Source organism: Caenorhabditis elegans, chromosome IV (assembly GCF_000002985.6).
Source record: "Caenorhabditis elegans chromosome IV".
Classification (NCBI taxonomy): Eukaryota; Metazoa; Nematoda; class Chromadorea; order Rhabditida; family Rhabditidae; genus Caenorhabditis; species Caenorhabditis elegans.
Window position 1 is genome coordinate 5,126,559 of NC_003282.8, and position 26,001 is coordinate 5,152,559.

The 26,001-nt window shown below is 30.4% G+C and overlaps 2 protein-coding genes and 55 non-coding genes across 60 annotated transcripts; 14 read left to right on the forward strand and 43 right to left on the reverse strand.

Annotated features, from left to right (window-relative positions):
- Positions 1-221: 221 nt before the first annotated feature.
- Positions 222-242, reverse strand: 21ur-6981. The gene has a single exon (NR_053613.1).
- On the reverse strand, positions 225-245 carry 21ur-8151. The gene has a single exon (NR_053614.1).
- On the reverse strand, positions 226-246 carry 21ur-12865. The gene has a single exon (NR_053615.1).
- Positions 247-482: 236 nt separating this feature from the next.
- soc-2 (Leucine-rich repeat protein soc-2) lies at positions 483-25,933 on the reverse strand (the record flags this gene model as incomplete). Of its 4 annotated transcripts, none has more annotated exons than NM_001306829.3 (9): positions 483-1,064; positions 2,469-2,819; positions 3,191-3,410; positions 3,875-4,077; positions 4,741-4,957; positions 5,205-5,357; positions 5,547-5,678; positions 18,157-18,294; positions 25,649-25,933. In NM_001306829.3, 9 exons carry the CDS (start codon positions 25,907-25,909, stop codon positions 844-846), a joined length of 1,896 nt encoding a protein of 631 aa, NP_001293758.1. The 4 variants fall into 4 exon arrangements, with proteins under 4 accessions (NP_001293758.1, NP_741391.2, NP_001021259.1 ...); NM_171332.5 differs by lacking the exon at positions 25,649-25,933 and adding an exon at positions 19,016-19,065; NM_001306830.4 differs by lacking the exon at positions 25,649-25,933 and adding an exon at positions 22,965-22,979 and having other exon boundaries at positions 844-1,064.
- On the reverse strand, positions 1,516-1,536 carry 21ur-4118. The gene has a single exon (NR_053616.1).
- On the reverse strand, positions 2,128-2,148 carry 21ur-9616. Its single transcript, NR_053617.1, has one exon.
- Positions 2,301-2,321, forward strand: 21ur-2318. The gene has a single exon (NR_053618.1).
- 21ur-14289 lies at positions 2,908-2,928 on the reverse strand. Its single transcript, NR_053619.1, has one exon.
- 21ur-7462 lies at positions 2,958-2,978 on the forward strand. Its single transcript, NR_053620.1, has one exon.
- 21ur-2269 lies at positions 4,234-4,254 on the reverse strand. Its single transcript, NR_053621.1, has one exon.
- Positions 5,027-5,047, forward strand: 21ur-7532. Its single transcript, NR_053622.1, has one exon.
- Positions 5,675-5,695, reverse strand: 21ur-12303. The gene has a single exon (NR_053623.1).
- 21ur-8784 lies at positions 5,678-5,698 on the reverse strand. Its single transcript, NR_053624.1, has one exon.
- On the reverse strand, positions 5,831-5,851 carry 21ur-4804. The gene has a single exon (NR_053625.1).
- On the reverse strand, positions 6,525-6,545 carry 21ur-3853. Its single transcript, NR_053626.1, has one exon.
- Positions 6,526-6,546, reverse strand: 21ur-13770. Its single transcript, NR_053627.1, has one exon.
- On the reverse strand, positions 8,169-8,189 carry 21ur-7559. Its single transcript, NR_053628.1, has one exon.
- On the reverse strand, positions 9,074-9,094 carry 21ur-10994. Its single transcript, NR_053629.1, has one exon.
- On the forward strand, positions 9,287-9,307 carry 21ur-5852. Its single transcript, NR_053630.1, has one exon.
- 21ur-13358 lies at positions 9,292-9,312 on the forward strand. Its single transcript, NR_053631.1, has one exon.
- Positions 9,705-9,725, forward strand: 21ur-8507. Its single transcript, NR_053632.1, has one exon.
- Positions 10,563-10,583, forward strand: 21ur-4409. The gene has a single exon (NR_053633.1).
- 21ur-13011 lies at positions 10,852-10,872 on the forward strand. Its single transcript, NR_053634.1, has one exon.
- Positions 11,615-11,635, reverse strand: 21ur-15344. The gene has a single exon (NR_053635.1).
- 21ur-3835 lies at positions 12,001-12,021 on the reverse strand. The gene has a single exon (NR_053636.1).
- On the reverse strand, positions 12,176-12,196 carry 21ur-9624. The gene has a single exon (NR_053637.1).
- Positions 13,006-13,026, reverse strand: 21ur-7327. The gene has a single exon (NR_053638.1).
- 21ur-12793 lies at positions 13,007-13,027 on the reverse strand. The gene has a single exon (NR_053639.1).
- On the reverse strand, positions 13,009-13,029 carry 21ur-15178. The gene has a single exon (NR_053640.1).
- On the reverse strand, positions 13,010-13,030 carry 21ur-10611. Its single transcript, NR_053641.1, has one exon.
- Positions 13,207-13,227, reverse strand: 21ur-3864. The gene has a single exon (NR_053642.1).
- Positions 13,869-13,889, reverse strand: 21ur-9509. The gene has a single exon (NR_053643.1).
- 21ur-7010 lies at positions 14,204-14,224 on the forward strand. Its single transcript, NR_053644.1, has one exon.
- On the reverse strand, positions 14,995-15,015 carry 21ur-14043. Its single transcript, NR_053645.1, has one exon.
- Positions 14,998-15,018, reverse strand: 21ur-9353. The gene has a single exon (NR_053646.1).
- 21ur-7898 lies at positions 14,999-15,019 on the reverse strand. The gene has a single exon (NR_053647.1).
- 21ur-11159 lies at positions 15,358-15,378 on the reverse strand. The gene has a single exon (NR_053648.1).
- 21ur-905 lies at positions 15,361-15,381 on the reverse strand. The gene has a single exon (NR_053649.1).
- 21ur-6916 lies at positions 15,362-15,382 on the reverse strand. The gene has a single exon (NR_053650.1).
- 21ur-7649 lies at positions 15,567-15,587 on the reverse strand. The gene has a single exon (NR_053651.1).
- Positions 16,087-16,107, forward strand: 21ur-6527. Its single transcript, NR_053652.1, has one exon.
- On the reverse strand, positions 16,309-16,329 carry 21ur-6233. The gene has a single exon (NR_053653.1).
- 21ur-9366 lies at positions 16,619-16,639 on the reverse strand. Its single transcript, NR_053654.1, has one exon.
- Positions 17,002-17,022, reverse strand: 21ur-12973. Its single transcript, NR_053655.1, has one exon.
- 21ur-10768 lies at positions 17,005-17,025 on the reverse strand. The gene has a single exon (NR_053656.1).
- Positions 17,753-17,773, forward strand: 21ur-13578. The gene has a single exon (NR_053657.1).
- On the reverse strand, positions 17,882-17,902 carry 21ur-7064. Its single transcript, NR_053658.1, has one exon.
- On the forward strand, positions 18,127-18,147 carry 21ur-4816. The gene has a single exon (NR_053659.1).
- Positions 20,498-20,518, forward strand: 21ur-11328. Its single transcript, NR_053660.1, has one exon.
- On the reverse strand, positions 22,057-22,077 carry 21ur-15634. The gene has a single exon (NR_053661.1).
- 21ur-11239 lies at positions 22,455-22,475 on the reverse strand. The gene has a single exon (NR_053662.1).
- On the reverse strand, positions 22,729-22,749 carry 21ur-1146. Its single transcript, NR_053663.1, has one exon.
- Positions 22,730-22,750, reverse strand: 21ur-14180. The gene has a single exon (NR_053664.1).
- Positions 23,256-23,276, reverse strand: 21ur-9051. The gene has a single exon (NR_053665.1).
- On the forward strand, positions 23,535-24,655 carry C24D10.5 (Transmembrane 9 superfamily member). Its single transcript, NM_068326.2, has 3 exons — positions 23,535-24,027; positions 24,078-24,401; positions 24,448-24,655. Exons 1-3 carry the CDS (start codon positions 23,701-23,703, stop codon positions 24,472-24,474), a joined length of 678 nt encoding a protein of 225 aa, NP_500727.1. The 5' UTR covers positions 23,535-23,700; the 3' UTR covers positions 24,475-24,655.
- 21ur-2878 lies at positions 24,655-24,675 on the reverse strand. Its single transcript, NR_053666.1, has one exon.
- Positions 25,504-25,524, reverse strand: 21ur-3717. Its single transcript, NR_053667.1, has one exon.
- Positions 25,934-26,001: the final 68 nt, after the last annotated feature.

Genomic DNA, 26,001 nt, shown 5'->3' on the forward strand with positions numbered 1-26,001 from the left:
ACGAAAGAAAAACTTTTTGAGTTGAGTAAATCGTACCATTTACTCTATTAACAAAAAAGTAGAAAACTGTATTACGGGAAAAAAAGGAAAAAAAATCATGTTTAACTATCAGAACTTGCAATTAAACATCTCTTGACCTAAAAATTGATCAGCTTTGGCGGCTCATAATATTTCTAACTTATCAAAATTTTCGTATTTAGCTTTTTTCATTTTCAAACAACAAATTTCGATCAATTGCGTTAGCAATTCAAACTGAAACTTGCTGAGACTTCATGTTACTTATGAAACAGTAAAGTTATGAAACTGACGATGAGATTTTTTGTTCAAGTGGATGTTGAAAATAATGAATACATATTCCTGATTGTAAACCACATCTGTGTGTGTTTGTATTTCCTCTTTCTCTTTACTTTTTAATGACTGCTCACATGTTTTTCGTCGGCGGTTTATGACGTGGCAGCTGGTGCAAAACTGCTGCAAGTGGCTTCTGATTTTGTTAGAATTCATTAAAAGAAACAAGAATTTTGGAACAAAAAATTATAAAAAAATTTTTGGAAGAAGGGGGAAATGCAACGGGGGAGCTGGGAAACTGGACGAGAGAAAGTTTTTGGAATTCACAATTTGAAAATAATTAATAAACAAAACCTTTTTTGAGAGAAAAAATCGGGAAGACACAATTGAATTGGAAAAGTACCATATTAATATGATATTTTGAGAAGAAAAAGTGACTTTTCAGTTTCAAAAAAATAAAACATTAAAAAAAACATTTTGGAGCGAAAACAAGTTTTGCAACCCGTAGAAGACAAGAAACATGGTTTTTTGAATTGAAGTAGAATATTGGGGGAATTATTGAGAATTCATCACAACTCCTCGATAGGGACCTTGCATTTTAAGATATTGTATCACAAGTGAAGGACCACCAGCAGTGATTTCAGGTGGAATCTGAGAAAGTGGAGAGTTTTCGATTGACATTATTTCAAGCGATTGGCACAGTGCCAACTCAAATGGCAAATTGTGAAGAGAGGAGTTGTCGTTGAGGTATAGAGATTTCAATGAGTCGAGGTGGCCTGGAATGTTAGGAATTTGGAAAATAAATCAATTTTAATTTGAGTTTTGAGTATTAAGGTTCTGTGAATTTCAAAATTTAAACTTAAAAGTCGGGTAATTCCAGTAACGAAATTGTTAAAAATCACTCTTCTAGTGCAAACCACTGAACAAAAACCAAAAACAAAACATCATTGAAAAATTTGTCGAAAGTTTTAAAAAGATGTTTTATTCACAGTATAAAGTGGTAAATACTCAGTTTTCGGCCTTTATAGTTCTGGATGCTGACCAGAAAAAAAGGGTTTTTCATACAATTTTTTAAAGAGCTATCTAATCGTATCAAGACATTGTAGAAGTTAAAACTTGAGAAGATTTGTTTACTTTTTCAAAAAGCCCATAGCTTTACAAAAGTTTGACAATTTGCCATAACTGTTCAATTTAACCTTGTTTTGAAATAATAAAAAAAATTTTCTTCTAGTGGAATGCGCATATATAGCATATATAAATAAAAGAGAACGTATTTATGAACATCGTGAAACAGTTAGTTTTCATAATTGTTCCAAAAAATGTTTCCACTTACTATGAAATCGATAAAATTAAATGAAAATCAATGAAAGCACATCGAGTAATTAATTTTGTGAAAATTTAACTTTAGTAGGTCGCGCGTAGAACATCTACTCAACTTTTTCACAAAAAAAGAAATGAAAATAGACTCGAACCGCGCGGCGAGACCATTTCAAATGCGAATTTCCTCGAAACTCATAGAGATATAAAACAGAATACTAAAACACATAGAATAACTTTATTTGCAAAAAGTTAAATTCCTTGCATACATCTTTAAAAATTCAAATCTTTTAAAAATTCAATCTGTAATTTCGCTGTAGAAATTTTAATATTTACAAATTTACGATGGGGTTATTTGAGAAATATCGGAAAAAGTGCACTTAAGAACACATTTTGTCTAGTTTAAACAACCAAAAACCTATTTTAATATAGTAATGGTGTCATAAATGTATTGAAATAAATTTCGCAAAATTAGTTGAGTAATGAAAAATTGTAAAACTGTGGTTTTTTCAAGAAACTGGCAGGCAAACTAAATTAAACTAATCGGCATGTATTGAAACTAGTTGGTTTAAACTGAAACTTAAAACAGCGCATATTTCAAACACTAATTAATTATTTATCTTTAAAGCTTTCCCGCTGAATAAGAGTATTGTTTCAATATGTTCGTTTAAAAAACTGTAGTTTTTCTTAGTTGATGTTATGGCATTACGCTTGATTTTGATTTTCAGTACATCGAAGACTTTGTACACATTTGGTATTTTTCAACTTTCTTTTAACTTTGAAAACTTGCATACACTACGCAATGTTCTTCATTGAGTTACTCAAATTAATAGAATAACTTGAAATATGAACCAAAAACTCACCAATTTCCTCGGGAATCGCTGTCAAATTGTTCTCTCCCAATCGCAAATCTTGAAGCGAACACAAATTTCCAATGGATCTTGGTAGAGTCAAAATCTTGTTTGACTGAACCCACAGTTTCGTAAGATGTTGTAAAAATCCGATTTCAGTTGGAACGGTCTCCAATTCATTTTCCTCGAGATCCAGCTCGCGGAGTTTATTGAGATTTCCTATTTGATTTGGAAGCTTTTTCAGTTGATTGTTGGACAGCACAAGGATTTCCAGATTCACAAGTTTTTCGATATCTTCTGGCAAAACTTTCAATTGATTTGTGGAGAGATTGAGCTCGGTGATTGATGTCCAAGATCCCATGTCTGAAAAATTTTGGCCTTAAGTTGCGCTAAAAAATTTTGAAATTCAAATAGACTATAAGCTTTAAAGGAGATTTTTTGATAAATATAAAATACATTTTCAACTTTTCAATTAAAAACTTGAAAAACAAATTGTTTTATTTACTTAATGAGAAAAAGTGAAATCTGAAGATTATTTTTATTTACAAACATAATTTATTCTCTTTTAAAGAGAAGCTGAAACATGGATTTCAAAAAAACTTTATTGAAAGTTTTAAAACTGAATTAGTCACCAATTTTCCAACGATTTTTTTTAAATGAAAAACACTTTTTCAGCTTTTTGATTGATAATTCAAACTATTTTTTGTTTAATTTATACTTCAAGAAATTCTTACCCAAAGGCAACGAGACCAGCTCATTTTCCTTCAAATTCAGTTTTGTTAATCGTGTTGCTTTCGAGAATATTCCGATTGGAATCTTTGAAATCTGATTGTGTTCCATATTAATTGTGACTGTGGACACAAATTGTTGAGGTCCGCCTGCCGGGAATGCAGTCAACTCGTTCCGTGAGAGATTCACTGTGTGGATTTTTGGAAGCATTGTGAGCAGGTTTGGCTGGAAATTGTTTTTTAGGTTTGAAAATACAGTCGTTCATTGAAAAATTTGCTAAGTACTGTAGTTTAGAAAAAATTAGTTTTGGAAATTTTTTTTACTATTTTTTTTACAAATTTTTTTTTTGATTCAGTGAAATATTAAATCTCTGTGTTTCAGAGAGCTGTGTTTCAAGGTAAACAATAAATGGTGTATATATATGCAAATGGATTGAAAACACAATTTAAGAAATGAATGAGACTAATCAGAAACTTTGCCTGTTTTTCCAAATAGACTAAATGGCAATTAAAACAATTTTGGTAGAACATCTTGCAATAGTTTGGTTGAGATTTTTATAAGCATTTTCAAAACAAAATTTTATTCAGGAATTTTTTAATTAATTCTTTTCTTATCCTGAATTCAAAATATTCGAAAAAAAAACTGTTTAACTCTAATTTCATAAATTTATTTCAAAATGAAAATCTTACCGGTAGTAATTGCAAATGATTGCTCTCTACAATAAATTCCTCGAGCTGCTGACAACTTTCCAATTCACTTGGAATACATCGAATCTTATTGTATCGAATTCCGATTCGAACAAGATTCACGAGTTTTCCTATTGAGTACGGTAGTTCTGAGAGGTCGTTGTGTTGAAGATCGAGTTGAGTCAGGGAATGGCAGTCACCGATTTCTGGAAATTAGAAATTAGGAATTGAGAGCAAAACATTTTGAAAGTAGATTACTGTCTATGGGGGATTTTGCTTCAAATGATTAAAAATGGCTCCGAACAACATTTTCAACAAGTGTGTATAATTTTTCTGAATTTTCAAACAAAATTTCAAATAACTGACTTTTCTATTTTTTGGCAGCGAATATATTAGGAGTACTCAAAATTATGTAAAACTTTTGAAACGGTAATTCATTGACGTTCGCGATAATCTTTTTTATATAGGCATACAACTTTCGAAAAATTTTTCAATACGTCGATAAAAAGACTCTAACTTTTTTTAGGTATTATATGACTAATTTCAGGTAATTTGCTCGGGGAGTTCAAGTGAATTTGAAAATCTTAAAAATTTTTCATAAGGCTTTTATGAAGGTTTTTTTACAGTTATACTCAGTAACTAAGAGTAACTAAGGAATTAAATTTGTAATTTGTGGGGCATCCTGAATCGTTTCAATGTTGTTTCAATTGTCGTTTCAATCGTTTCAATATATATATTGTGGGTTTTAGGTTTTAGAAAATTCCAAAGGTATTCAAAACTTGCATTTCAAATTTTTCAGAGCATTTTTACTTTAAGCAAAAATTCAAACGCTTCTAAATTTACTTATTTCCAAACTCTTGAAAACAAACCTTCAGGAACCCGTGTTAAATGATTATAAGAGACAAGACACACAACCAGTGACGTCAGTTTTCCAATTGCAGATGGTAACTCTCGAATCTTATTCTCACGAACATCCAACATTTTCAATTTTGACAGATTTCCAATTTGTTCGTCAACTGCCACAATTCGATTGTACCTCAGCCATAATGTTTCGAGCGACCCGATTTTGTAAATGACCGATGGAACCTGAAAAGTTTGAATTTTTTTTTGCTGTTTCAGAAACTTATTTTGTGAATATTAATTTTTTAGATATGTTTTCGGGATCTTAAGATTTGTTTAAAAAATTAACGATTATTATTTTTATGAACTTTTTATGCAACAGGACACGCTAATAAAAATCCAGATTGATTCTTTTTGTGAAAACTGTTTCAGTCAGTTAATTTTTTGAGAAAAACTGAAATATTTCAAGTCCTGCTACCTGCAAAAAAATTACCTCTGTCAACTTGTTGTGCCGTAAATCCAATGTTTCCAGTGATTCCAGAGAAGCAAGTGAATCCGGAAGAGATGTAAGCGCATTTTCAGAGAGACCAAGTTTCTTGAGATTCACCAGTTGACCTATTTCCGTTGGCAAGCACGTCAACTTGTTCTGAAAATTTTTAATGCCGGAAATGATAAGGTTCTCGAGAAAACTTGTTTCTTGCGGTTTCGAGATAAAGAGAAAAAGCGTGGGTGCTAGATTCTAATCAGAGTGATAAGAAGATATTTGAATTGAAGATAAAAGGAAACAATCATCTTTTAATCGAAAAATAACTGTTTCTTGAAAAATAGTACTAACCTTGTACAAGAACAATTCTGTCAGCTGTGTGAGCTCTTTGATCGGCGACGGAATGCTCGTGATCTCGATTGAGCTCAAATCTAATCTCTGATCCTGCGCCTCTTTGCATTTGTGAAATTCTTTTAGGAGGTCCTGAAAATAAAGAAAGACTAACAGTTGTATCAAACGGCTCAAATTATAATTGTATTTTGAAACAGTGAAAAATTTTGTGAAATTGAATACTTTATCACAGTTTTTAGACTTTAAAAATATCCAAATAGCTGTTGTTTAGTTTCGTTCAAAACGTTTTCAATGCTGATCAAACACTAAACAGTTAGCTATTCACGCACATATATCAAAATGCTGAAGCAGTACAAATTTTCAAGTGTTTTCAAATTTTATAAGAACTCGAGTCAAATTTTGAGCTGTTCAATTTAAAATTAATACCGGTTTGATTTATTTGATTCATATCGTTTATGTTTTGATTTTTACATATTAAATTTAGTAAACATTTCACAACGTTGAAAAAAACTTATGAAACACTTGAAACAGTAAAAAAAATTTTTAACAGATTTCATAGTTTAGCAGTTTTCTGGTCCATCTTTTTTATCAGTTTAGGAAATTTTGGTTTTTCTATAATATTTCGTCATTTTCCGATATTCTTGGTATTTAAAAAAGTTTTTTAGTGTAGTTTTAAATTGTTAATTATTGGGGAAAAAACTAAAAATTTGATATCTCGGCGAGAAATATCGAAATAAATTATTGCTTTTTTAATAAGAACTTCTTTTTCCCACTAATAAATTTGTTGGAACTGATCACGAAAGATTAAAAAAAAATTTTCGCAAAAATTTATTGGGGAGTTTGCCAAAATATTTTAGACTTTCGTGCGGAAAAGGTTAAATATTTTCTAAATGTTTTGGGCAGTTAGAAAATTTCACGCATGGTTTTGGTAAATTGACATAATTTCTGAAAATTAGAACTTTTTGTGAGATATTAGAAGCACATTTTGATTTCCCAAAAATGTTGAAACAAATTACGGTAAATCATATGGAACACTTGAAACAGTAAAAAAAATTATCAATGATTTCAAAATTTTGCAGTTGAGTTTTTGGTTTTGTGGAATATTTTGTAAATCAACATAGAACATTTTAAATGTTTCACTGTTTTATCAAAAATTTCAGTAAATGTTTTCGCAAGTTGTAAACTTATCTTCAAATTTGGCTTTTTTGGAGATCTTCCCACTGACGATAGGTTCCTATTTTGAAAAATTTTAAAATTGAAATGAACAAAATACGGTTTCTTTAAACAAAAAAAATTCCCAAATTTAAGAATTAAACAAAAATATAACTTGCATAGAAAACTTCAAATTTATTTTTAAAATTATTTTTCAACCGGATTTTTTAAATGAAATCTCATAATGCCCACAAAAATGCCTCGTGTATCTTTATAAAAATTTTTGGAAAGAATTTTCAAGTGACATCCCATGAACTCCAAGAAAAAGTACCTTTCTCGGTTTATCAAAACCTGCTCCACCACTTCCACCAACCGAATTTGAACCTTTTTCACTCAACGAATGCCTCGCCTTGTTTCGCGCAAAATTCGAAAGTCTTCCGACGATTCCACCGGGACTCTTGGAGCGTGACGTCTCCTTGGCCGGACGGAATTCGAACTCCTTCGATGTCTCCATTCGCGCAGCCTTCAGACACAGTGCCAACGCGTCCGGTAATCGGGCCGATGAGACACTCTTGGAACCGGCGTGCGCGTGATCCAGTGTCTATAGGAAGAATTGTTCTAATTGAGAATAAGAATAAGAAGATGATGTTGATAATACAGTGATAACTGGGATGATTTCTAGAAATATATAAAGAAGAAAGTGACGAGTGTGTGTATGTGTGTATGTGTAAATGTAGAAATGGAAATGAAAATGTGTCAACTGATAAGGGATGGTGATGCTGGGGAGGTGGAAAGGGACAGCAGGAAATGACCAGAACTTGTAGAGATTCTCAAACCAACTAGACGCAGAGGTAGAGAGTGGAAATTGCGAAGCTTCTGTGTGCTCCTCTTTTCCCGAAGTCTCCCCCCTCCAGAATTTATTTGGTTGGTGTGATGTGTAAATGAGTGTGGAGTAGTGTGGTGGTGCTGGAGGATATTTTAGAAAACGGGAGAGAAAGAAAAAGAAGAAGAAATGAAGAAAAAGCTCGATAAAATTATCTCTTTTGAAACACAGAGGATGAGGTGGCTAGGAGAAATTGGAAAATTTGAGGAAATTTTTGAAAAATCTTTGCTACTTTTTTGTTGATCATCGTGGAGGATTAGAGATCAAAGAGGAGAAACGTGTTGTTTTGAGAAAAGGATTAAGGGATAATAAACATTTTTTTAGCTTGTAAGTGTTAACAATCAATTATAAAAGGTTTTTTTTTTAAATAATTATATCTTCAAATTTTGATTTTGATTTTGAATGGTATTTGCCAGGATTTCTTACAGAAATTGGTTGAAAATATATTTAAAACAATATATTTTGGAACGGGAAACATTTTACTAAATACTAAACATGTGTAAAACCTATTATTCGTAGGAAATTTTTTCTAGGAAATTTTTAATATTCAATGTTCAGTAGGAGGCGAAAGGAATTAAATAAAACAATGTTCCTTAACAACAATTTCACTATTTCAAGTAGTTTTGAAGAGATATAAAAAAACATAAGTGAAACAGCACCTCCACAATTTTTTCCCCACAAAGAGCAATATTTTCCCAAAACCAATAAATTTTCCTTCAAAATCCCAAAAACCTCTTGTTGCCCAAAAAAGAAGATTGTTTTACGAGAAGGACATGAGAACTGGGTTGAAAAAATGTTGCCTATTACACTCAACACAGACACAGAAAAAGCAAAAGAATGAGAGAGAGAGAAATATCGAAAAAGGGATGAGTCACCAGGGAAATACCAGATTGATTGTGTCAAGAAAACCACAAGATTGAGAGAGGGAAAGAGAGGGAGATCTTGACAGGACAGGAGGCATGAAGAGGTAGATCAAAAAGTTGAAATAAATTGGAAATTAGGTACTGTGCTCCGTTTAAATAGGATGAGATTTTCAATGGGGATTTCGATTTACAATTTTAGAAAACAGGCCGTTACCAATTGTAAATGTAAAAAAAATTAAGTTTCAAAATTTTCATACACATTTTTTTGCCGGATACTGTATGAATAAATGCTATATTATTGATTATTAAATCAGATTTTCAGCAACTTTTTTCGCATTACCAAATTGTTTTACGATAAAATTTCATGCAAATTAGTCAAAATATGTTTCAAATCGTATTTCAAGAAAAAAAAGGTAAAAACAAAATATTTTGCCGGAAAATCTTAAAATTTTGACACGCATGATTATTGCGCAATGCTTAAAACTATATTTACTTTTAAAAAAATTAGATTAAGTTTTCAAAACGGGGAAGTTCGCTAAAAATTGCTTAATAAAAATTAAAAATTAAAGTACTTTTGAAAGCAATCTTTTCGAAACAAATTTTAATGCTTCACCAAACTATAATTCTTCGAAAACTGTCGTAAAAAATAATTATTTTTAATAAATGAGAAGTGAAAACATAAAGAGAAGTAAAAACAGTTGAAAAGTTTTTTTCGGTCTTGGAAAATTTTGAAAATCATTTTATTTACATATTTGAAATTACAGGCGGAAAAGGTTAATTTTTGAAAAATAATTTAACTGTTTCAATATATTTTTAATGTAATGTTGTAATTTTTGGAGTACTTTAATCGAAATGTCCACTGTCAATATTAAATTAGACTTAATTTCTATGAAAATCGATCAAATATTTAACCCTAATAAATGGAAAATTAAGAGAACATATATAAACAACCACTATTCAGCGGACACAAATGATCAAAACTGTTTACACGTAAGAAGAACCAGCCAATTAATTCTACGATCAGCAGTTGTAATATTATTGGGTTGTAGATGACTATGAAACCGTCTGGGAATGTGACATGATAATCAAAATGATCTTTTCTATTTTTAGACAAAATTTAAGAGAACAAAGAGGCCGAGGGTGTCTAGGGAAATGGAATAAAGGTCTCGTCGTTAATAAAAATTATACGAAAGTTCAAAGGAAAATGTTTTTTACTGTTTCATCGCTATGATGAATTTTTGAGATATTTTTAAAATATGATTTGCATACGTTTTTTTCCTCTTAGAATTGCTCACCTTGTTAATACAAATGACTCAAATTTTTGCCTCGCTTCTGGTCTATTTAATTCACCGATCTAAAAAAGCAAAACTCTAGCTTTAAAATTTAGCCAAGAAATAACCAAATAGTATTGATTTCTGGAGGCATAAGAAAGAAAATTGATTGCAAATGCTTCCAAAAACTATTCTAAAATCGGTGAAACAGAACAGATTTTTTAAAATTATTATTATTTTTAATTTGTTCTCACTTTAAAAAATTAAAATGTTAAGACAATTTAAAATCATTTCCAAGAAATCATTTTTTGGTGAAACAGTGTCGGTGAGTGTGTGTGTGTGGGGCATATCTGGGTTGACCGGATTAAGCAGCGTAACGAGAGATCACATGGATCACGGAGACGTCATAGAAACAAAGAACGACAGATTGTGACGGGTGGCCATCAGTTGAGAAGGATGAACTACGAAAATGGATGAAGGGGACAAAACAAGACAGTAGTAGTAACAGAGAATTGTTGTTTTTCGAATGTTTTTCAAGGTGAAGAAATGATATGGGGTGGATGAAATTAATTTGGAAGACTAGAGATTGGAGACGCAGATATTTTTTTTTTTTGATTTTTTTCTTATTAATTCAATTTTCAACTGCCTAGTACTTCCGTGAACTTTTTCCTTAAAAATGTCTCAAGATTTGGGACGTGGTATTTATCTAATTAAGACTGAAGCAGCGAAAAATTTGATATTAATTTTTTATTAGCTGTGTAACAAGTGTATTTTACTCAAATTTGATTATTTTACAGGAGCTGTTTCAAATAGTTAATAATTTTTGTCGTCTATATTTGTACTTCGTTCTCAGCTAAATTAATTCAGTTTTTCTCAGAGATTCAATTTGTTAGAGCTTGATTCAAAAATTAAACATAAATATGATTATTTGTCAACTACTTGCAAAAAAACTTGACTTTATAAATTTTTAATGTTTCAAGTTGTTTTGAAATCATTTGTTTTATTTTTTCGGTACCTTTCTTTCACGTGAAAAATGCTTTATGTTCAATATTTTAACGAAAAAGTAGTGCAATAGAGATATGAAAATTTTACAGCTACTCCCAATTTTTATTTTTGAGATAAAACATAGTTCATGTTTCAACTTGTTTGTAAATCCAAAGTTCTTCGGCAACTACAAGAAGATAATTTTATATAGAAAATTTAAATTAAAGGTAATTAAACGCCATACATTCCATACATTCCATACATTCTGAGCTTAAAATTTCAAGCTATTGAAAAGCATATAAAAACTTCTAGAAATTTTTGGAATATTTTAGGAAACTTTTGAATTCTTCTTCTGAAAATTTTGAAAAAAATCTAGAAATTTTTAAAAATATTAACCATCTGTGTAATTCAAAAGTGTTAAATAGCGAATTTCAACGCAGAAACAATACAACTCGATGTATTCATATTAACACTGACGTTAAATAAAAAATTATTTCCGGTTTCAAATAAGCCTACATAAAAATCACGAAAAAAGAGAAGCTCAACGTATCGTCGTCATCAAAAACGGAGGAAAATAAAAAAGTCAAGACGAAACTCAAAAGTCAGTATAAAATTTTGATGTCTTGACTCCGCCCATTTTTTCTCTCTCGAAAAGGATAAAAGGAAGACGTTGAAATGTGAAAAGAAAAGGACCTCTTTTTGGTTGAAGAGACGATAGAGAAAAAACGAGTGAGGACCCCCCTCCTCGTTTCCCAATCAAATTCTCATCTCTGCCCCATTGTCAACTTGTTTTGTTTTCTTTTTTTTTGCTTGCTCCTGCTACTACTACTGCTCCTCTTCTTCTTCTTTTACTGCTTCACAATTTTATTCCTTTTTCTTTTTTCTCGGAGAGAAAATGCCCAAAAAAAGTTGAGGAAACGGGAACAAGGAGTTCTAGCAGCTTATAGTAGGTAAAAGAACTTGTATGCTTCCACTGAAACGGTAAAATAATAAAACTTCAATATCAAAAAATTTAGTTACTGTTTCAAAGGTTTCACATGAAACGTGACCAACAAGCAATATTTCTAATTCACTTGACTAACTTTGTAAAATTGAGAAAAAAGAAATAAAACGAATTAAACAGAAAAAAATGTTTGCTGTGAAACTGAGCACACAAAGTGTGGGAGCTTGAGCTACAGGAGGACTGTGTTTTTTTTTTGTTGAAAAGTTTAGAGGATTATGTTTGACGAACGGATGAAAGATTAAAAGAAAGGAGGGAAACTGCAACTATGAAAAAGCTTTAAGAGAACTTTGGTTAATTATTAACTGGAAAAAAGGATGAAGTACGTATTTAAAAATAATTATTGTAAAACATGGTTGTAAAACAGACAAAACCTAAAATTTGAAAAATGAAAATTGTTTAACATTTTATTTAATTCATTGAATTAGGCATCCAGTGTTTCTTTCATGTGCTTACTGATTTTGTGAACTATTAATGACATATAAATCATTAAAACAACACCTTAGAAAATTATATATTTTATTGAAACTTTCTTGAAACAGTAAAATGATTTTGCTCAAATTTTATTATTTTTAGCCTATAACTCATTCCCGTAAAAACATAAAATTATTTGATTTTTGAAACCAAACTTTCAGGTGTGTTTAAGCTCCAAACTTCAGCTAACGATTTTTTACAGAAAAAAAAATAAATAAATAACTTTTTCTGGGTTGTCGTGGTAGGTAGTCTCTTGTAGGCGTGCCTTCATAGCCAATCTATTTTTTAGAGTAGTCATAACGTTAAGAGACAGTCTTCAACTTTTTGAAAATTGTATTCGATAAATTACAATGTTTTGTTTCAAAGTTGCTCAATGAATGAGATGAATGAGATACAGCAAAAACCACAAAAAAGTTGAGAATATTCTAGTCAGTTACGATAATTGAGAGAAAACACGCTTTAAAACTATTTGAAACTAAATTTGATCATGATATATTAGATATTAAAAGAAATGTCACTTGATCTATTTGAAAAAAAAACATATTTGAAACATTGAAATTATTTATCTCAATTTTAACAAATTTAGACCATAAACTATGTGCTCCTCTCTATAAAAAACACAAAATCACGTGGTTTTGGAAAATTCAATTTCCCGACTTTTTTCACGGGCAAATCCAATCAAAAACAGAAGAGCATGAAGCACTATGTTTTTTTTTCTATTGAAATGAAAAAAAAATGGGAACAAGAGAAAACACACACAAAAATTCAATTTCACATCTTTTGATGTACTCCACCGTTGAAATATTTAATGGATGAAAAAATAATTAAAACTTCAGTTTTAAATTTATCGTAAATAAATTTTACAAAAATTGAACCGAAATTTGAAAACTGTCTGAAACAATTTTTACAAAATTAATTTTGAGACCGCAAGTTTTTAGACCAATTTTTTGATGGCCATGGTTGAAATAAAGTTGTATTTTTTACTACGATCATAGCAAAGCCCATTAAGAATTTCAGAATATCTTTTTACAAATCGATACAATGGACTGACTTATCGAAGGAAAAATTTGTATAAGAAATTTGAAAACAAGTTGAAACAAATTTTTTTGTAAATATAATAAATAAAATTGGAGAATTACTAGGCCAGTTCCGTTTAGTTTTCCAATTTTTTCGAAAAAAAAAAAGTACCTTGAAAATAAGAAAAGTGCAATATTTTTCTCCAGCGCTCTGGAAAATGTGTTGTGCATTAGTAATTCAAGATATGTTTCAATGTCTGCGTCTCCACAAAGCAAAGAGAATTTCAAAAGAGTGTCAAAGTAAAAAATGGAAGAATTCGGAATTTGGGTTCAGAAGAAAATGTTGTGGTTTGCAGATGAAAATCGGAAATTGAGAAAAATGAAGAATTGAGTAAGAGAGATATTTTTGAAGGTCGTCAAACCAACTGTCCCAACTACTTCCGATTCCAATAAATATTCGACGACGATAATGATGATAAGAATTGAAGCAAAGATTCAAAATAGATAACGATGAATTTCAAGGATCTGAATGTGTAAATAGTAATGACTAGCTAATCATATTAGGTGGCAAATAATTACATTGAAACTTTTGCTATATATAGTCTTAATAGTTGTTTCATTTTAAAATAAAAAACAAGTTGAAATCTTTTAAAAATGATTGGCTGGCGATTTTTAAGAAAAAAGTTAGATCCTACTCCTACTGAAAAATGTGTATGTGACTTCTTGATGATTTTTCGGTGAAACAGAATTTTTTTTCTTTTTACCATTAGAGTTCAAATCTGGCTAAATGTGCTAGAAATGAGAAATTTGATTTTTAAACATTTATTAGTCTACAATTCGCACAAAATTCACAAAGTTTAAATATTTATAGGAAACTATTTCATAAGCTTTTCTTGATTACCACTTTAACACTTCGAAAACCGAAAAAAAAACAAAAGTTTAGAAATTTTTAACTTATTAAAACAAATAATGTTTCATAACATTCATTAAATCTTGAATTAAGATGATAATTAATTTAACCGATATCAGAAAAATTACTCGACTGTGAAGTGTTTTTCACTGTAAAACTAAGAAATGACTGTTAAATTTATCACTTTTTTCAAAAGTAACCGCTCTATCTTTTTTGTGACATAGTCTGAACAATTAAATTTTCACGCAAGTGTTTCATATTGTATAAAAGTAAGTTTCCTTTTCTTAATATCAGAAATAACTTTGGCGTAAAAATAAGCTCTCAAAAACCGGAAAATCTATCAGATTCAAACCGATCTCTTTGATAAATTATAGATCAGGTAAGTGGTCCACACGAAATTATTTGAAATATTTAAATCCTATGCCATCAAACAAGTCACGTAGACTTGTACTTTTGACTCCAAAATTTCTCACGAAACTTTCAAGGAATTAAGCCAAAAAAGTCTGAACTTTTGGAGAAGATTCCAACAAAAAAAACGGCGAAAATTTTGGGTAAATGTGTGAAAACAAATTGGGCAAAACTCTTTGAGGATCAGATTTCGCCCAGAAACATTTGGGTGGCAAAAGAGCTTTTTCTATTTTTATTAGTCGTCAGAATTGTCGGAAGAAACTGCAGAATTCGTAATTTGTTGCACTTGAAAAGAGACGCAGGCAGTGGAAAGAATGCAAAAAATGAGCAATAAGGAAGGAAATTTTCGATTTGGGATTAAAAAACTTATACTGGAAATTTGCAGTATGATTAATTCGCAAAACAGTTGAATTATATTTTATGAGTAGTTATGTACAAGGCTGAAAAACGTTTATCAATTACCATCGTGATTTTTTTCATCATTTTAATTTTTCGAAGAAAGGTGAAATTAATTAAATAAATTATTGTAACTTGTTTGAGTAGATTAATTGAAACAGTAGATTTTGTTATTAGGATTTTCCTGATAATTTTTGTCGACTGTTAACAATTAGTTTTTGGTAAGGATTCAATAAGTTCGATGTGCAGAAAATGCAGAATAATTGAATTTTAAAAAAACATACATGTGATTCAGAGTCTACACTACAAATATCTGGGAAACTGTAACAGCTGAATAATTTGTTTTCAAATACAAGACAAAAAATGCGTCTGTTGGTGTATTCAATTTCTAAGAAATCCAGAGGAATTTTATCCATTTTATTCTTTGTTTTATCAAAACTTTAAAGCATGACTTCATGAACCGTTACATGAATGATCAATTGAATATATTTTCACAAACAGTTTCAGTAGAGTTGTTGAAACAGTATAATTTTTTCAAAGCTCAAAGAAGTTTTCGGCTGAATTTTTTTATATTCTATTTCAGAGTAACAAGGTTTTTTTGAAATGAAAACTGAAATCACATGAAAAAAAACTAACTATCAGATTTGTTCTGCACCTCCAAAAATAGGCCTAATTTCATTTACACCAAAACCATTTAACCGCATAAGCACTTAAAGCCAGCGCGAAACTGTAAAAAAATTGTCACATTGAATACATTCAACATTACAAACCTTTTTTTGGCGTAAAAGTGAAACAGTCCCTTTGTTGTAACATTTACAAAAAAAGATAATATTTCAGAAACAGAGAGATCAAGTTGTTCTTGAACTTGTTTGAATGGCCTTTAGGCTGTGCACTAGTACACAAAAAAGATAAAATATCCTCGCATCATCGCTGACGATTCTCACATTTCATTTTTCGCATTTTCTTCGTTCGGAAAAGAGCAAAAAAGATTGGAGTGTGAATGAAAGTATTTTAAATTAGAAAGTGGAAGTTTTGTAGATTATGGAATAAGACAACTTGAGCTCAAATGCTTATATAGAGTAAAGAAAATGCATAGCAAATTTCAAAAAAAAATCATAACAAAACCCCAATTTTTTACGGTTTCAAAAATGTTTCAACTGAAAAATTTGAAATCACTTGCCAATTCTTCGAAGATCTTCAAGGGTATTTGAGAATATTAATCTAATATTTTTATTATAGTTTGAGTACTTTGAGCTCACTTTCCCATTCTTCTAAATGGATAATACGATGAGAGGAAAAGTAGAGAAAATAACGGATGAAATCTGCAAGAATCCGGCGAGTCATGTGTTATTTGTGCTTTTCAATGAGAGTTCCCTTGTGCTCAGACAAAATGCTGGAAAAAAGTGAAAAAGATACCAATCACGGAGTAATATATTTTTTGCTAGTTGCTTTAAAATTATTTTGTGAAACAGCAGAAAAAATTTTGCGTTTTTTTTGAAATTTGTGTTCATTAACTGGATCATGAAATGTGAATTTATAGAAAAATATTTTGAAAATTATGAACTTTGAGAAGATGTTTCAAGTCGATTTGTGAAATAAATGTTTCACAACAGTATTTTTGAAATTTTTATAAACATCAAATCATCACGGCTTAACTTGTCAGTTGTTTCAATAAATAGTGACATACTATTTCATTCCTAAAACTCCCAATTTTTAGTAGTAAAACTCCTAAAAAAACAAAATCTAAACAATATTCGATATTATGAAAACACAGTGAAACAGCCAAATTTGAGAAAAAAGTTAATTATTTTTTCTAAACGAAATAATATTAATTTTTCTGATCCCAATTAAATTAGTTATGAAACAGCAAAAAAAAGTTATGTTTACAGTTGTTTTTTCTGGAACTTTTATTTAATATTTGTGTATCTTCTGTGGTAGTATGAAAATTGTATAAAAAATGGAGAACATTGAAATATTTTCTGAATTTAACAAAGCTTAAAATATTTTCTGTTTGATTTCTCTGATTTTTTGATTGTGGCTCAATATCGCAAATTGGGTGCAAGTTTAAAATAAACTAAAAAATTTAGAACACGTAGTAAAACTTGCCATTAAAAAGGAACTAATATTTATATTTTTTTGATCACAATAAAATTATTTTATGAAACAGCAAAAAAAAAACATTTTTTTCTGTAATTTTTGTTTCACATTTGGTGAAGTTGCAGAAATGTGATGTGAAGTTAAATACACAATTTCAAACAATTTACAAGTTTTGATTAATTTTTTTTAATTACAGAATTATAATAATATTATAATATTAACTTCTTTAAGAACTTATTAAAAAACACTATGAACAGTACTTTTTTGAGGCCAAAAAATAAACTTCCTGTTATTGGAAATCTTTCTAAAATCCGTATTTTTGCTCGAAAAAAATCTCGCACTTTGGTCCAAAGATAGCGAAACGCAGGTATAAATCATTGCGAAATGAAACGAAAAAAGCAAATTCTCTGGAGAGTTGGAACGGGTTGACACTCTCTGAACGTGCTCTGAGTGACCCAACTGATTGATTAGGTGAAAATGAGGAAAACACAGAAGAAGCAGAAGGAGCTGAGTGGTGATTGAGATTGATGGAAGTACATTGACGTTGTGGGTATACTTTGCAACTTGGAATGGAGGAGTCTTTTGCTTTTGAAGTTTACTGGGGGTTTTTTTAAATTCAGATGTCGGTTGGGGTTTTCAACAAAAAAAATTATAGCAATTTTCTACATTTGTTTTACTTTTTTAGTTTGAAATAAAAACTTCAGACGGTTTCAAACGTATTTTTTCTACTTCTCTTTATTTTGAATTACTGGTACGATTTTTTTTTATTGTTTTATTTAAGACTATTCAGATGCTCTTTGAAGACTATTTCTGTCTTGTAGAAAATGATAATAAAATAGTTATGTTTCTTTTGTTTTTCACAATGTTTAACGAGACGTTTTTTTTTCATGATAGCAATTACAGTGATGGTAAAATTCTACATTACCTTTTGTAAACTTCATGAAACCGTATTTTTTGTTTTTTGATCCAATTTTTTAAATGATTGCCCATAACCAACCAGATGTGGCGTTTTTTTAAACTCTATTCATGTTTTTGAAATTGGTTCGTTTTATTAAATTACACCGACACCAAATTTTTCACTGTTTCAAATTGTTTATTTTCAACTTACCTGGTCTGTTTTAATTAATAACATACGGAAGATACCAAATAAACTAACCTTTTCAGCGTGGCCCTTATTGTTCCTCATATTCTTCTGCCTCAAAAAATAGGCTCTATCTCTGTCAGTGGCAATCACGGAAACACGCTTCGTCGCCGATACTCCCGTATTTGCTGTAGTTGGAGGTGTTTCCCGTTTCTGAAAATACGAATAAGTAGTGAGGTGTTCGGGGGAGTTTTTTGAAGGTATGACTCTAATTTTATATGGGAAAATCCTTGAGAATTATGTCATGCTCATTTTTTTCAAATTTCAAAATCAGCCATTTCTCAAGCTGTTTTCGGCACTTTGTTTAATTTTGAGACATTTTTTTCACATTTGTTTTCTTCTGAATCAGTTTAAATTTGTCAAGTGAACTTGTTTAAGACGGTTACAACAAATTAATCACAATAATTTTTGCTTAATACTTGCTAGATTTCTTGAAAAGCCGAGCAGAATTGTGTGAAATTCAGTAATAAATTTAATTTTTTAAATTTAAATGCTTAAATTAAGTGTTATTATTTTTCTAATTGAACCAAAGAGGTGTTCAGTTTTGTTTTTTTTTTCAGATAATCCACTGAATTTACCTCAGCGTGCTTGTTTTTAAAATTAAAGATTTTTTTTACTTTCATAGTCCGTTCTCTAAGCATTTCATAGTTAAATTCTCAACTTCCAATAATAAAAGTGTAATTAATTTGATTTTTGCTATTCAAATAGCCAGATTTATCATACTTTACCATTTTGAACAACTATGACCACAAGGTTTTTTAAAATATTTTTTTGTTAAATAATTAAAAAAGAGATAAACAACCTCCTATTTTGGTGAAGCTAAATAATATTTATGTGAAACAGTGGAAATTTTTTCTTAATAATCAAATCTTACCTGTTTCTCAAGGCAGAATCCCAATTTTTGAAGTACACGCATTATTTTTTATCTAGAAAAAAGTCGAAGCAATATCTTCTGTTTCAAACGTAATCCAAAAATACACATTTGCACATAGAATTGCATAAAAACGAAAACGGATACGAAACAGGGATGGACCTCCTCAGGGAAAGTGTGTTTATTCGTGGGAATTCGGGAAAAATGAGGAGTGGGAGGTTGGGAGAATTAGGCGAGAATGGGATGGAAGACCCGATTGTGAAGGTAAAGTGGCAATGGATTAGAAGGTAATAATCATCTAAAGGAAATTAATGGATGGAAAATAGAACACTGGAAAAAAAGTTTGAAGGATCAGAAATTAAACTAGAGTGGATACAGATACCATTTTATGAATATTAGAGCCTCTAGTAGGCTTGCAAAACCTAAAAAAAGACTTACTGAAATTAAGTAATTGAAAAATTAATTTTTCTTTGTCAAATAGAAATTTTGAAGCTCAGTCTCAAATTCTTAAACTTCGATCTCGAGTGCATTACAGAGTATTTTTTGTTACTTTGAAGACTTGTAGAATTGTTTTTTTGCTGACAGAAAATAGTGAACATTCTAGAAGCTTTTTGAAATTTTTAACTTTTATTTTGAAAATGTTCACACTTTTTTCACAAGAAACTCCAAAGAAATCTTATTTTTTCTAGGGAAACTTTTGAGATATAATGTTTTGCTTTTGCGTTATTAAATCAACAAAAAGTTGCACTGGACAATCAGTATATTTCAAAGATCTTCATGACGCAGCCGTCCTTTTTGGCATCATTTTATTGGAAAATTTTACATGTCTGAAAATGACTGAACATTTTTTGAAATGGAAATTGCTATTCTAGTAATAACACTGTAGAACAAAAAGTTGTAAATTGAAGGCGTTATCTAAAAAATAACTGAATACTACCAATGTAATATTTTCAGAACTTTTCCGCCAAATTTTTGGGGATTGTCAGATCCTGATGAATTAATTTTTTGACTGTAGATTAAAGAGTTTGACCACAACATTTTTTTCATTCTAACACCATAAAAAATACCTTGAACATTTTTCACACTGGCATTACCCCATCTCCAAATGAAACCACGAATAATCGGACTATTAGTATCACCTTTTTTTAAATTATTTTTTCGTCAAAAATAATTTCTGATCAAAGTTCACTAAAGTTATCAGATTAAACCTACTGGAGGGTGTGGAGGAAAATGAAAAAAAAAGTTTCGTTTCACTGGTAAACCTCGGCATCTATGATCGACTATTACTTTGCAACTATATTTTAGTCAAGCTCACAAACTTTTTTGAAAAATTAAAAAGTCTAGATATTTACATCGAATTTTCATTTGGTTGATGACTAAAAAAAATTAAATGTATAAAGTGAAACGGTAATTTTTTTAGATTTTTTTAAAATATCTACATTCTCAACTTCATAGTTTAAGCTCCGCTATATATCTTTCATTTGATTTTAACAGTTTTCAGGGCTTAAAAAATTTCACAAAAATCAGGAAAGTCATCTATACCATTTATTTCAACCGAAAGAAACTGGTACCTACAGAAAGAAAAGCTTTAATATTTCCAGGAAAAAAAGAGAAAAGTTGGCAAACCTTGTGCACTTTGATCATGTTTTGTATTTCCAATAAAACATATATTTTCTGTTTCTTATTCTATTTTTCTCTATTTCTCTAACTTTTCCTTTAAACACCTCCTGCTCCATTTTCAGAATGTGTCTTCTTTTCAAACAATTTTTCGTTCAAAAGAAAAACCGTTGCATTGTTGGAAATTCTTAAGGAAATGTTCGGTATTTTTAGCTAACAGGAAAAAAACTGTGACCAAGTTGGCAAATATCACCAAAAGTAATACAAGAGGAAGTAAAAAAACAGTTTGAAGGTAAATTTAACTTATGTGCAGAAATAGTTAATAATCGAATTGTTTTGCGCAGTTTCGAGGTGGTTTTTTTAAGAAAAAAATTTTCTTCCTGTTAGCTACAAAAACCGAAAATTTCATAGAGAATTCCCAGCAATTCATGTTATTAAAATTAAAAAAAAAACAAAAGTTTGAGCACAGTATTTACTGATTTGCAGAAACAGTAAATTTTTAAAAACATTTTCAGCCAATTTCAAGAATATTTTCAACGAACTTTTCAGTATCTTAGTTTCAACACCATAACTTTTTTACAATTTGTTCCCCATTTGTTCGTCCCTATTTTTTCACATTTTTGGCCAAAAGTTTTCTGAAACTTGGCAGCCAGAAAGAGCGCATGAATATTCAATTTTATGCTCCCAGTCAGGGTAACTTTAAGGAAAAAATGGAAAACCAATTGGTCAGGATGTGATGTATTTTATGAGTCAGGCAAACAGGAAATTAGGAATTAAGATGAGCAAAGATTAGTTTTGAACGATAAAGTTAATGTAATACAATGGTTCAAGTGTCCAAATTTAATGTTTCATTGAAACAGTTGGCTGCATTTTTTTTAAAACAAAAACGTTGGCATTGTCGTTGGCTTCGTAAAAAGTTTAAATAGGTTTTTTCAAGGAATAACTTTAAAATAAACCACAAATTTAGTTTTAAACGTATATAATTTGGCACAAAGTTAACAAAAACCTTTAAAAAAAGAACAACTTTTGTGCACAGAGTCTCGAAGCATTTGGAAAAAGTGTATTAAAATTTAGAAAAATTCCAATAGAAGTTTTAATGATTTACAATGTTTACTGTTTCATTTTTTCTCATTAATAAGCTACAGCTAATTAATCGTTTTCCTTTTTTTTGGCGAAACTTTTTGAAAATATCAATTTTCAGAATTTTTCTTCACGATTAAGTTATACGTTAAAAAACAATTTGTTACCTATTTTTTGTATAAGTAGCATTTGCAATAACTCAAAAAATTTATTTGCTGGATCAATTCAGCAAGAAACCAAGCTATAACTTTTTATAAATCTACACATTTTTATTCTAAATAAATGTTATTTTCTAAAATAGAAAAATGAAAGAAAAGTGCAAATATCACCAGTTATATATCAAAAATGGATCTTATTTCTTCCTGATGACAAAAGAATATTATAAACACTCACATATCTACATGACAAAACGGAAGAAAAAAATGAGGAAAAAAGTGAGTACGCATATTTTCCTCCTCTATTTTGAGATACATTTTGCTCCTTTTTATGCAATTTTATGCAATTTTACTTTTATTCGGTTTATAGAAAAAAGAAACACGTGTGTTTTGGTAGAACGTTTTTTAATGCTTCAAACGATAGATTATTGAATCTGGAGAAAATGTTTTCAATCAAAACATGGACATTTTATGAGAAGTTGGCACCGTTTTCTGACAAAATTTTAAATTTTAAACTTCGAATTTAAAAGTGCATAGAGGAAGTCGGGATTTTTCATGAAGCATTTGACACCTAATGTTATTTTTTTGCAACGTTACAGTGAAAAAAATTATCAACCCTACTATTGTTTCAGTCAAGAATTTACTCACTTTATGAAACATGTTGAAATTTTAACAAACTATATACTCAAACAAGTTATCAAAATAATTAGGCTCGTTCAGATGGCGAGTAAGATATTACTTTTGTAGATGAGAAAGTAAGTTTCGAGATTTTCGAACTAGAAGAAATCTACTCAGAAATTAGTTTTTTTGGAATATTTTCCTAAAATTTCAAACCCAGATTATTTTTGTTACTTTTCACTTTAACCGACTGCGACAATCCAACCAATGTCACATTAGCAATGCTACGGGGTTTAAAAACACGATGAAACAGAAAAAAAATTTCCAAAAAATTGAAAGTTTAGGAATAAACTCGTACTTAACACGGTTATCATTTAAAGCGACAGAAACCCATTTATACCTCAACAGGAAATTAAAATTCCTTTGAGTTATTTGATGCTCCAAATGTTTTATTAAATTTTCAAATTTTGTAAAAAACTTACCGATGGTGAGCTCATATTGACGGAGGAATTATGAGAAGTATAATGTAACAGTTTGCGAAGAAATATGTAGCAAACTGAGAAAAATTAGCTTCAATTTGATGTTTATTGAGAGTAAAGGAGATGTGAGAAAAATAAAGAAATAATAGTTTTATGGAAATTTACGGGGAATATTTATGAGGGAAAAAAGAGCATTACTCATTCGTCGTGAAACTTCGAAATCGTTCGGGGTGATCTTGTACAAATAATGAATTAAAGGAAAACAAAAAGTTGCAGAAACTAAGAAATTTTAATTTAACTTGAAACTCAAAACTATCGGCCTGTGACATTATGAAAATAACATCGTGATGTTTTGAAACAGGAAAAAATGTGAAAACCTGGTACATTTTTCCCGAGGCTTGGCAGTTATAGTGGATACATTCCACGTGTACTTTTACATTATTTATGTTCAAATAAGGTACTTTTCCAAAATTTTGAACTATTATGAGAGTACTGACATATTTTGGCCGTCTCTTCCCCCTTAATTGTTTCTCTGCAAAATGGTTCGTAACCGCGCTCTATCGCTCACTACCCAGAAGACATTCCAACCTGGGAAGATACAATTATTTGAGATATTTATGAAACAAATAAAAAATTGATCTACTCGATTTACTGCGTACAAATCAATAATGATCTAACGCAGTTCCAACTCTGTTTTTTCTCATTCCATTATCGATTTTGTCCATTCTCATCAGTCAAAATGGATCAAATTCACAAATATCCGGCATATACTCAATATTTCAATATTCCTGCCACAATTCTTGCTGCTATTCTCTGCTATCAATATGATGTATATGATTTATCAATTGATGAACACAGATATTCTATAATTGCAATTATCGTCTCAATTCTTATCAGTGGCTCACTTATTGCAATTACCAAATCATACAGATGGGGCAACGATTCGGAGTATGAAAGTGGACATTTGGGAAATTTCAAGCAAAACTATAGAATTGGATCTTATGGAATTGCTATGTTCAGTTTTTCTGGAATGTCATACTTTTGTAGCTACCAAAGATATCCAATTGTGAGTTGTTTGGAAACATTGTTTTGTGAATAACCTAATCTTCCTTTCAGTCGGCTTTATTTTCATTCTTTGTGTTCAATGCGACATCCGCCATGATCTATTTTGTGTTCGTTTGGGAGTTACAACCATTGTGTCGTGGAATGAAATACAAGAAAGGATGGAAAGATGCTCTTGTTCTGTGTAGTCCGGTACTGGGCGCCCTTGTCATATCATTCATCATATCAATTTGCATTGTGCATTTTTGCGAAATGCGGAAAGTATGGTTTGCTGCTCTCTATTACGTTCCACAAATGTTCCTCAATCATCAAACATGTTCGACAGTTCAGAATGGAGAAATTGAGCTTGTCCAGATGAAAGAAAAATGCAGTCCGATGGTTTGTTTTGAGATTATTTGAAATCAATAAATATAATTTCTTTTAGAAAGCAATTGGGAATCAATCGGCATGATCTAACAAGTACTTTGACCTTTCTCTCGGTCGCTGCTCTTTATTCTTCTCGTTTTCTGTGTTTAAATACAATTTCTCATTTTACTGGTGACAATACTATTTTTTCCATAAGTAGAAGGTCATGCGGAGAACAAAATACTGTAAATCTTCTAGATTGTTTCAAAATAAATTGAAAATTTGTGCTTAATTTTTACCGACACAAACGGAGCCAGAAAGAAGGACTTGAAAAATAACGTATCTGAAACAGTAAATAAAAGTTTGCGTTTCCACATTTAGTATACTAACATTTTTGCCGTTGCTTCAAACCAGTTTTTCTTTCTAGAGTGCTAAAACTCAATGAAAACCTGGTACCACGCTATTCTACTTTAATTAATTTGAGCTTTTTTATTTTATTATTTTTTCTCACTTTTTCAGGGCGTTTGCCGGGCAAAATGCGGCGTACCATAATTTATGTGAAAAGTGAAAACATTCCAATCTTGAGGCTGATAACATTCCAACAAAACAGTCACCACAAACCTACTTTTATGAATTTCGAAAAAATCAGTTACCTACAGTTTAAATGTCTGATAAAGAACTTTGGAATGATATTACCGTAGCTGATTCTATTTAATTTTAATTTTAATTTTTTTGAGATTACAATATCATTTTTTTCAATCCAAAAAGTTAGGTTATCGTTCAGAATACAAAAGCAGATATTATACGCCGCAGGAAATTGCATTTTTGTGAGCTCATTGATGCTCCAAATGATTTTTTTCCAATTAAAAAAAAAAATATTATTTTTCAAGAAACCTACCGATGGGGAGCTCATGTTGGAGACGGAATCTTTGGAAATATATGTAACAATAAGTGAAAATATGTAGAAAACTAGATGAAATTGGCTCCGATTAGGAAAAAGAGATGAGCAAAGAAAAATGAAAGTGAAAATATGTATTATGGAAATTTACTTGGAATATTTATGTGAAACAAGAAATATTTATATACGTGTTGTGAAATATCGGAAAGCGTTTATTTCAACTGTAGATGATTTTTTTCAAAAAAGTAGAAAGCCCTACTAACTGAAACAATTTTCAAAAATTAAATAGAAATGGTGAAACAGTTGAAATTTTTTCATCAGCACACACTAACCTAATTTAATTTTTTTCAAGTTCGTCTTTAAATTTTCAAACTAAACTAACCTCAATCAAATCGGGCAAACTTCCATTTTCACTTTTTCCTCTGCCACGTAACGCGATGGATTGCAAATGTACAGGATCCTGACCACCTGCTCCATGTTGTAAAGACAATCGTCGTCGAGCTGAATCAATTGAAGCAGCTATCCTTCCACGACGTTTCGTTGGTCCACTGCTGCTCGCCGAGCCAGGTGCAGATGTGGAAGAAGAGCCGCCAACATTGTCAACGTCGATTGAAAACCGACGGAAGAATGACGTCACTGACATTAATTGATCGAAGATGTTCTGAAATAAACATTTTAATAAATTTTTATAGGCTCTGCAATTGAGCTGTAGCAAAAATTACGGAAATTATGTCA

Excerpts from the sequence above, each read along its gene's own strand:
- C24D10.5 (NM_068326.2), top strand. The coding sequence starts at position 23,701 with ATGGATCAAATTCACAAATATCCGGCATATACTCAATATTTCAATATT. Across the intron at positions 24,028-24,077 it reads GCTACCAAAGATATCCAATT|TCGGCTTTATTTTCATTCTT; the intron begins GTGAGTTGTTTG and ends TCTTCCTTTCAG. Across the intron at positions 24,402-24,447 it reads AAGAAAAATGCAGTCCGATG|AAAGCAATTGGGAATCAATC; the intron begins GTTTGTTTTGAG and ends AATTTCTTTTAG.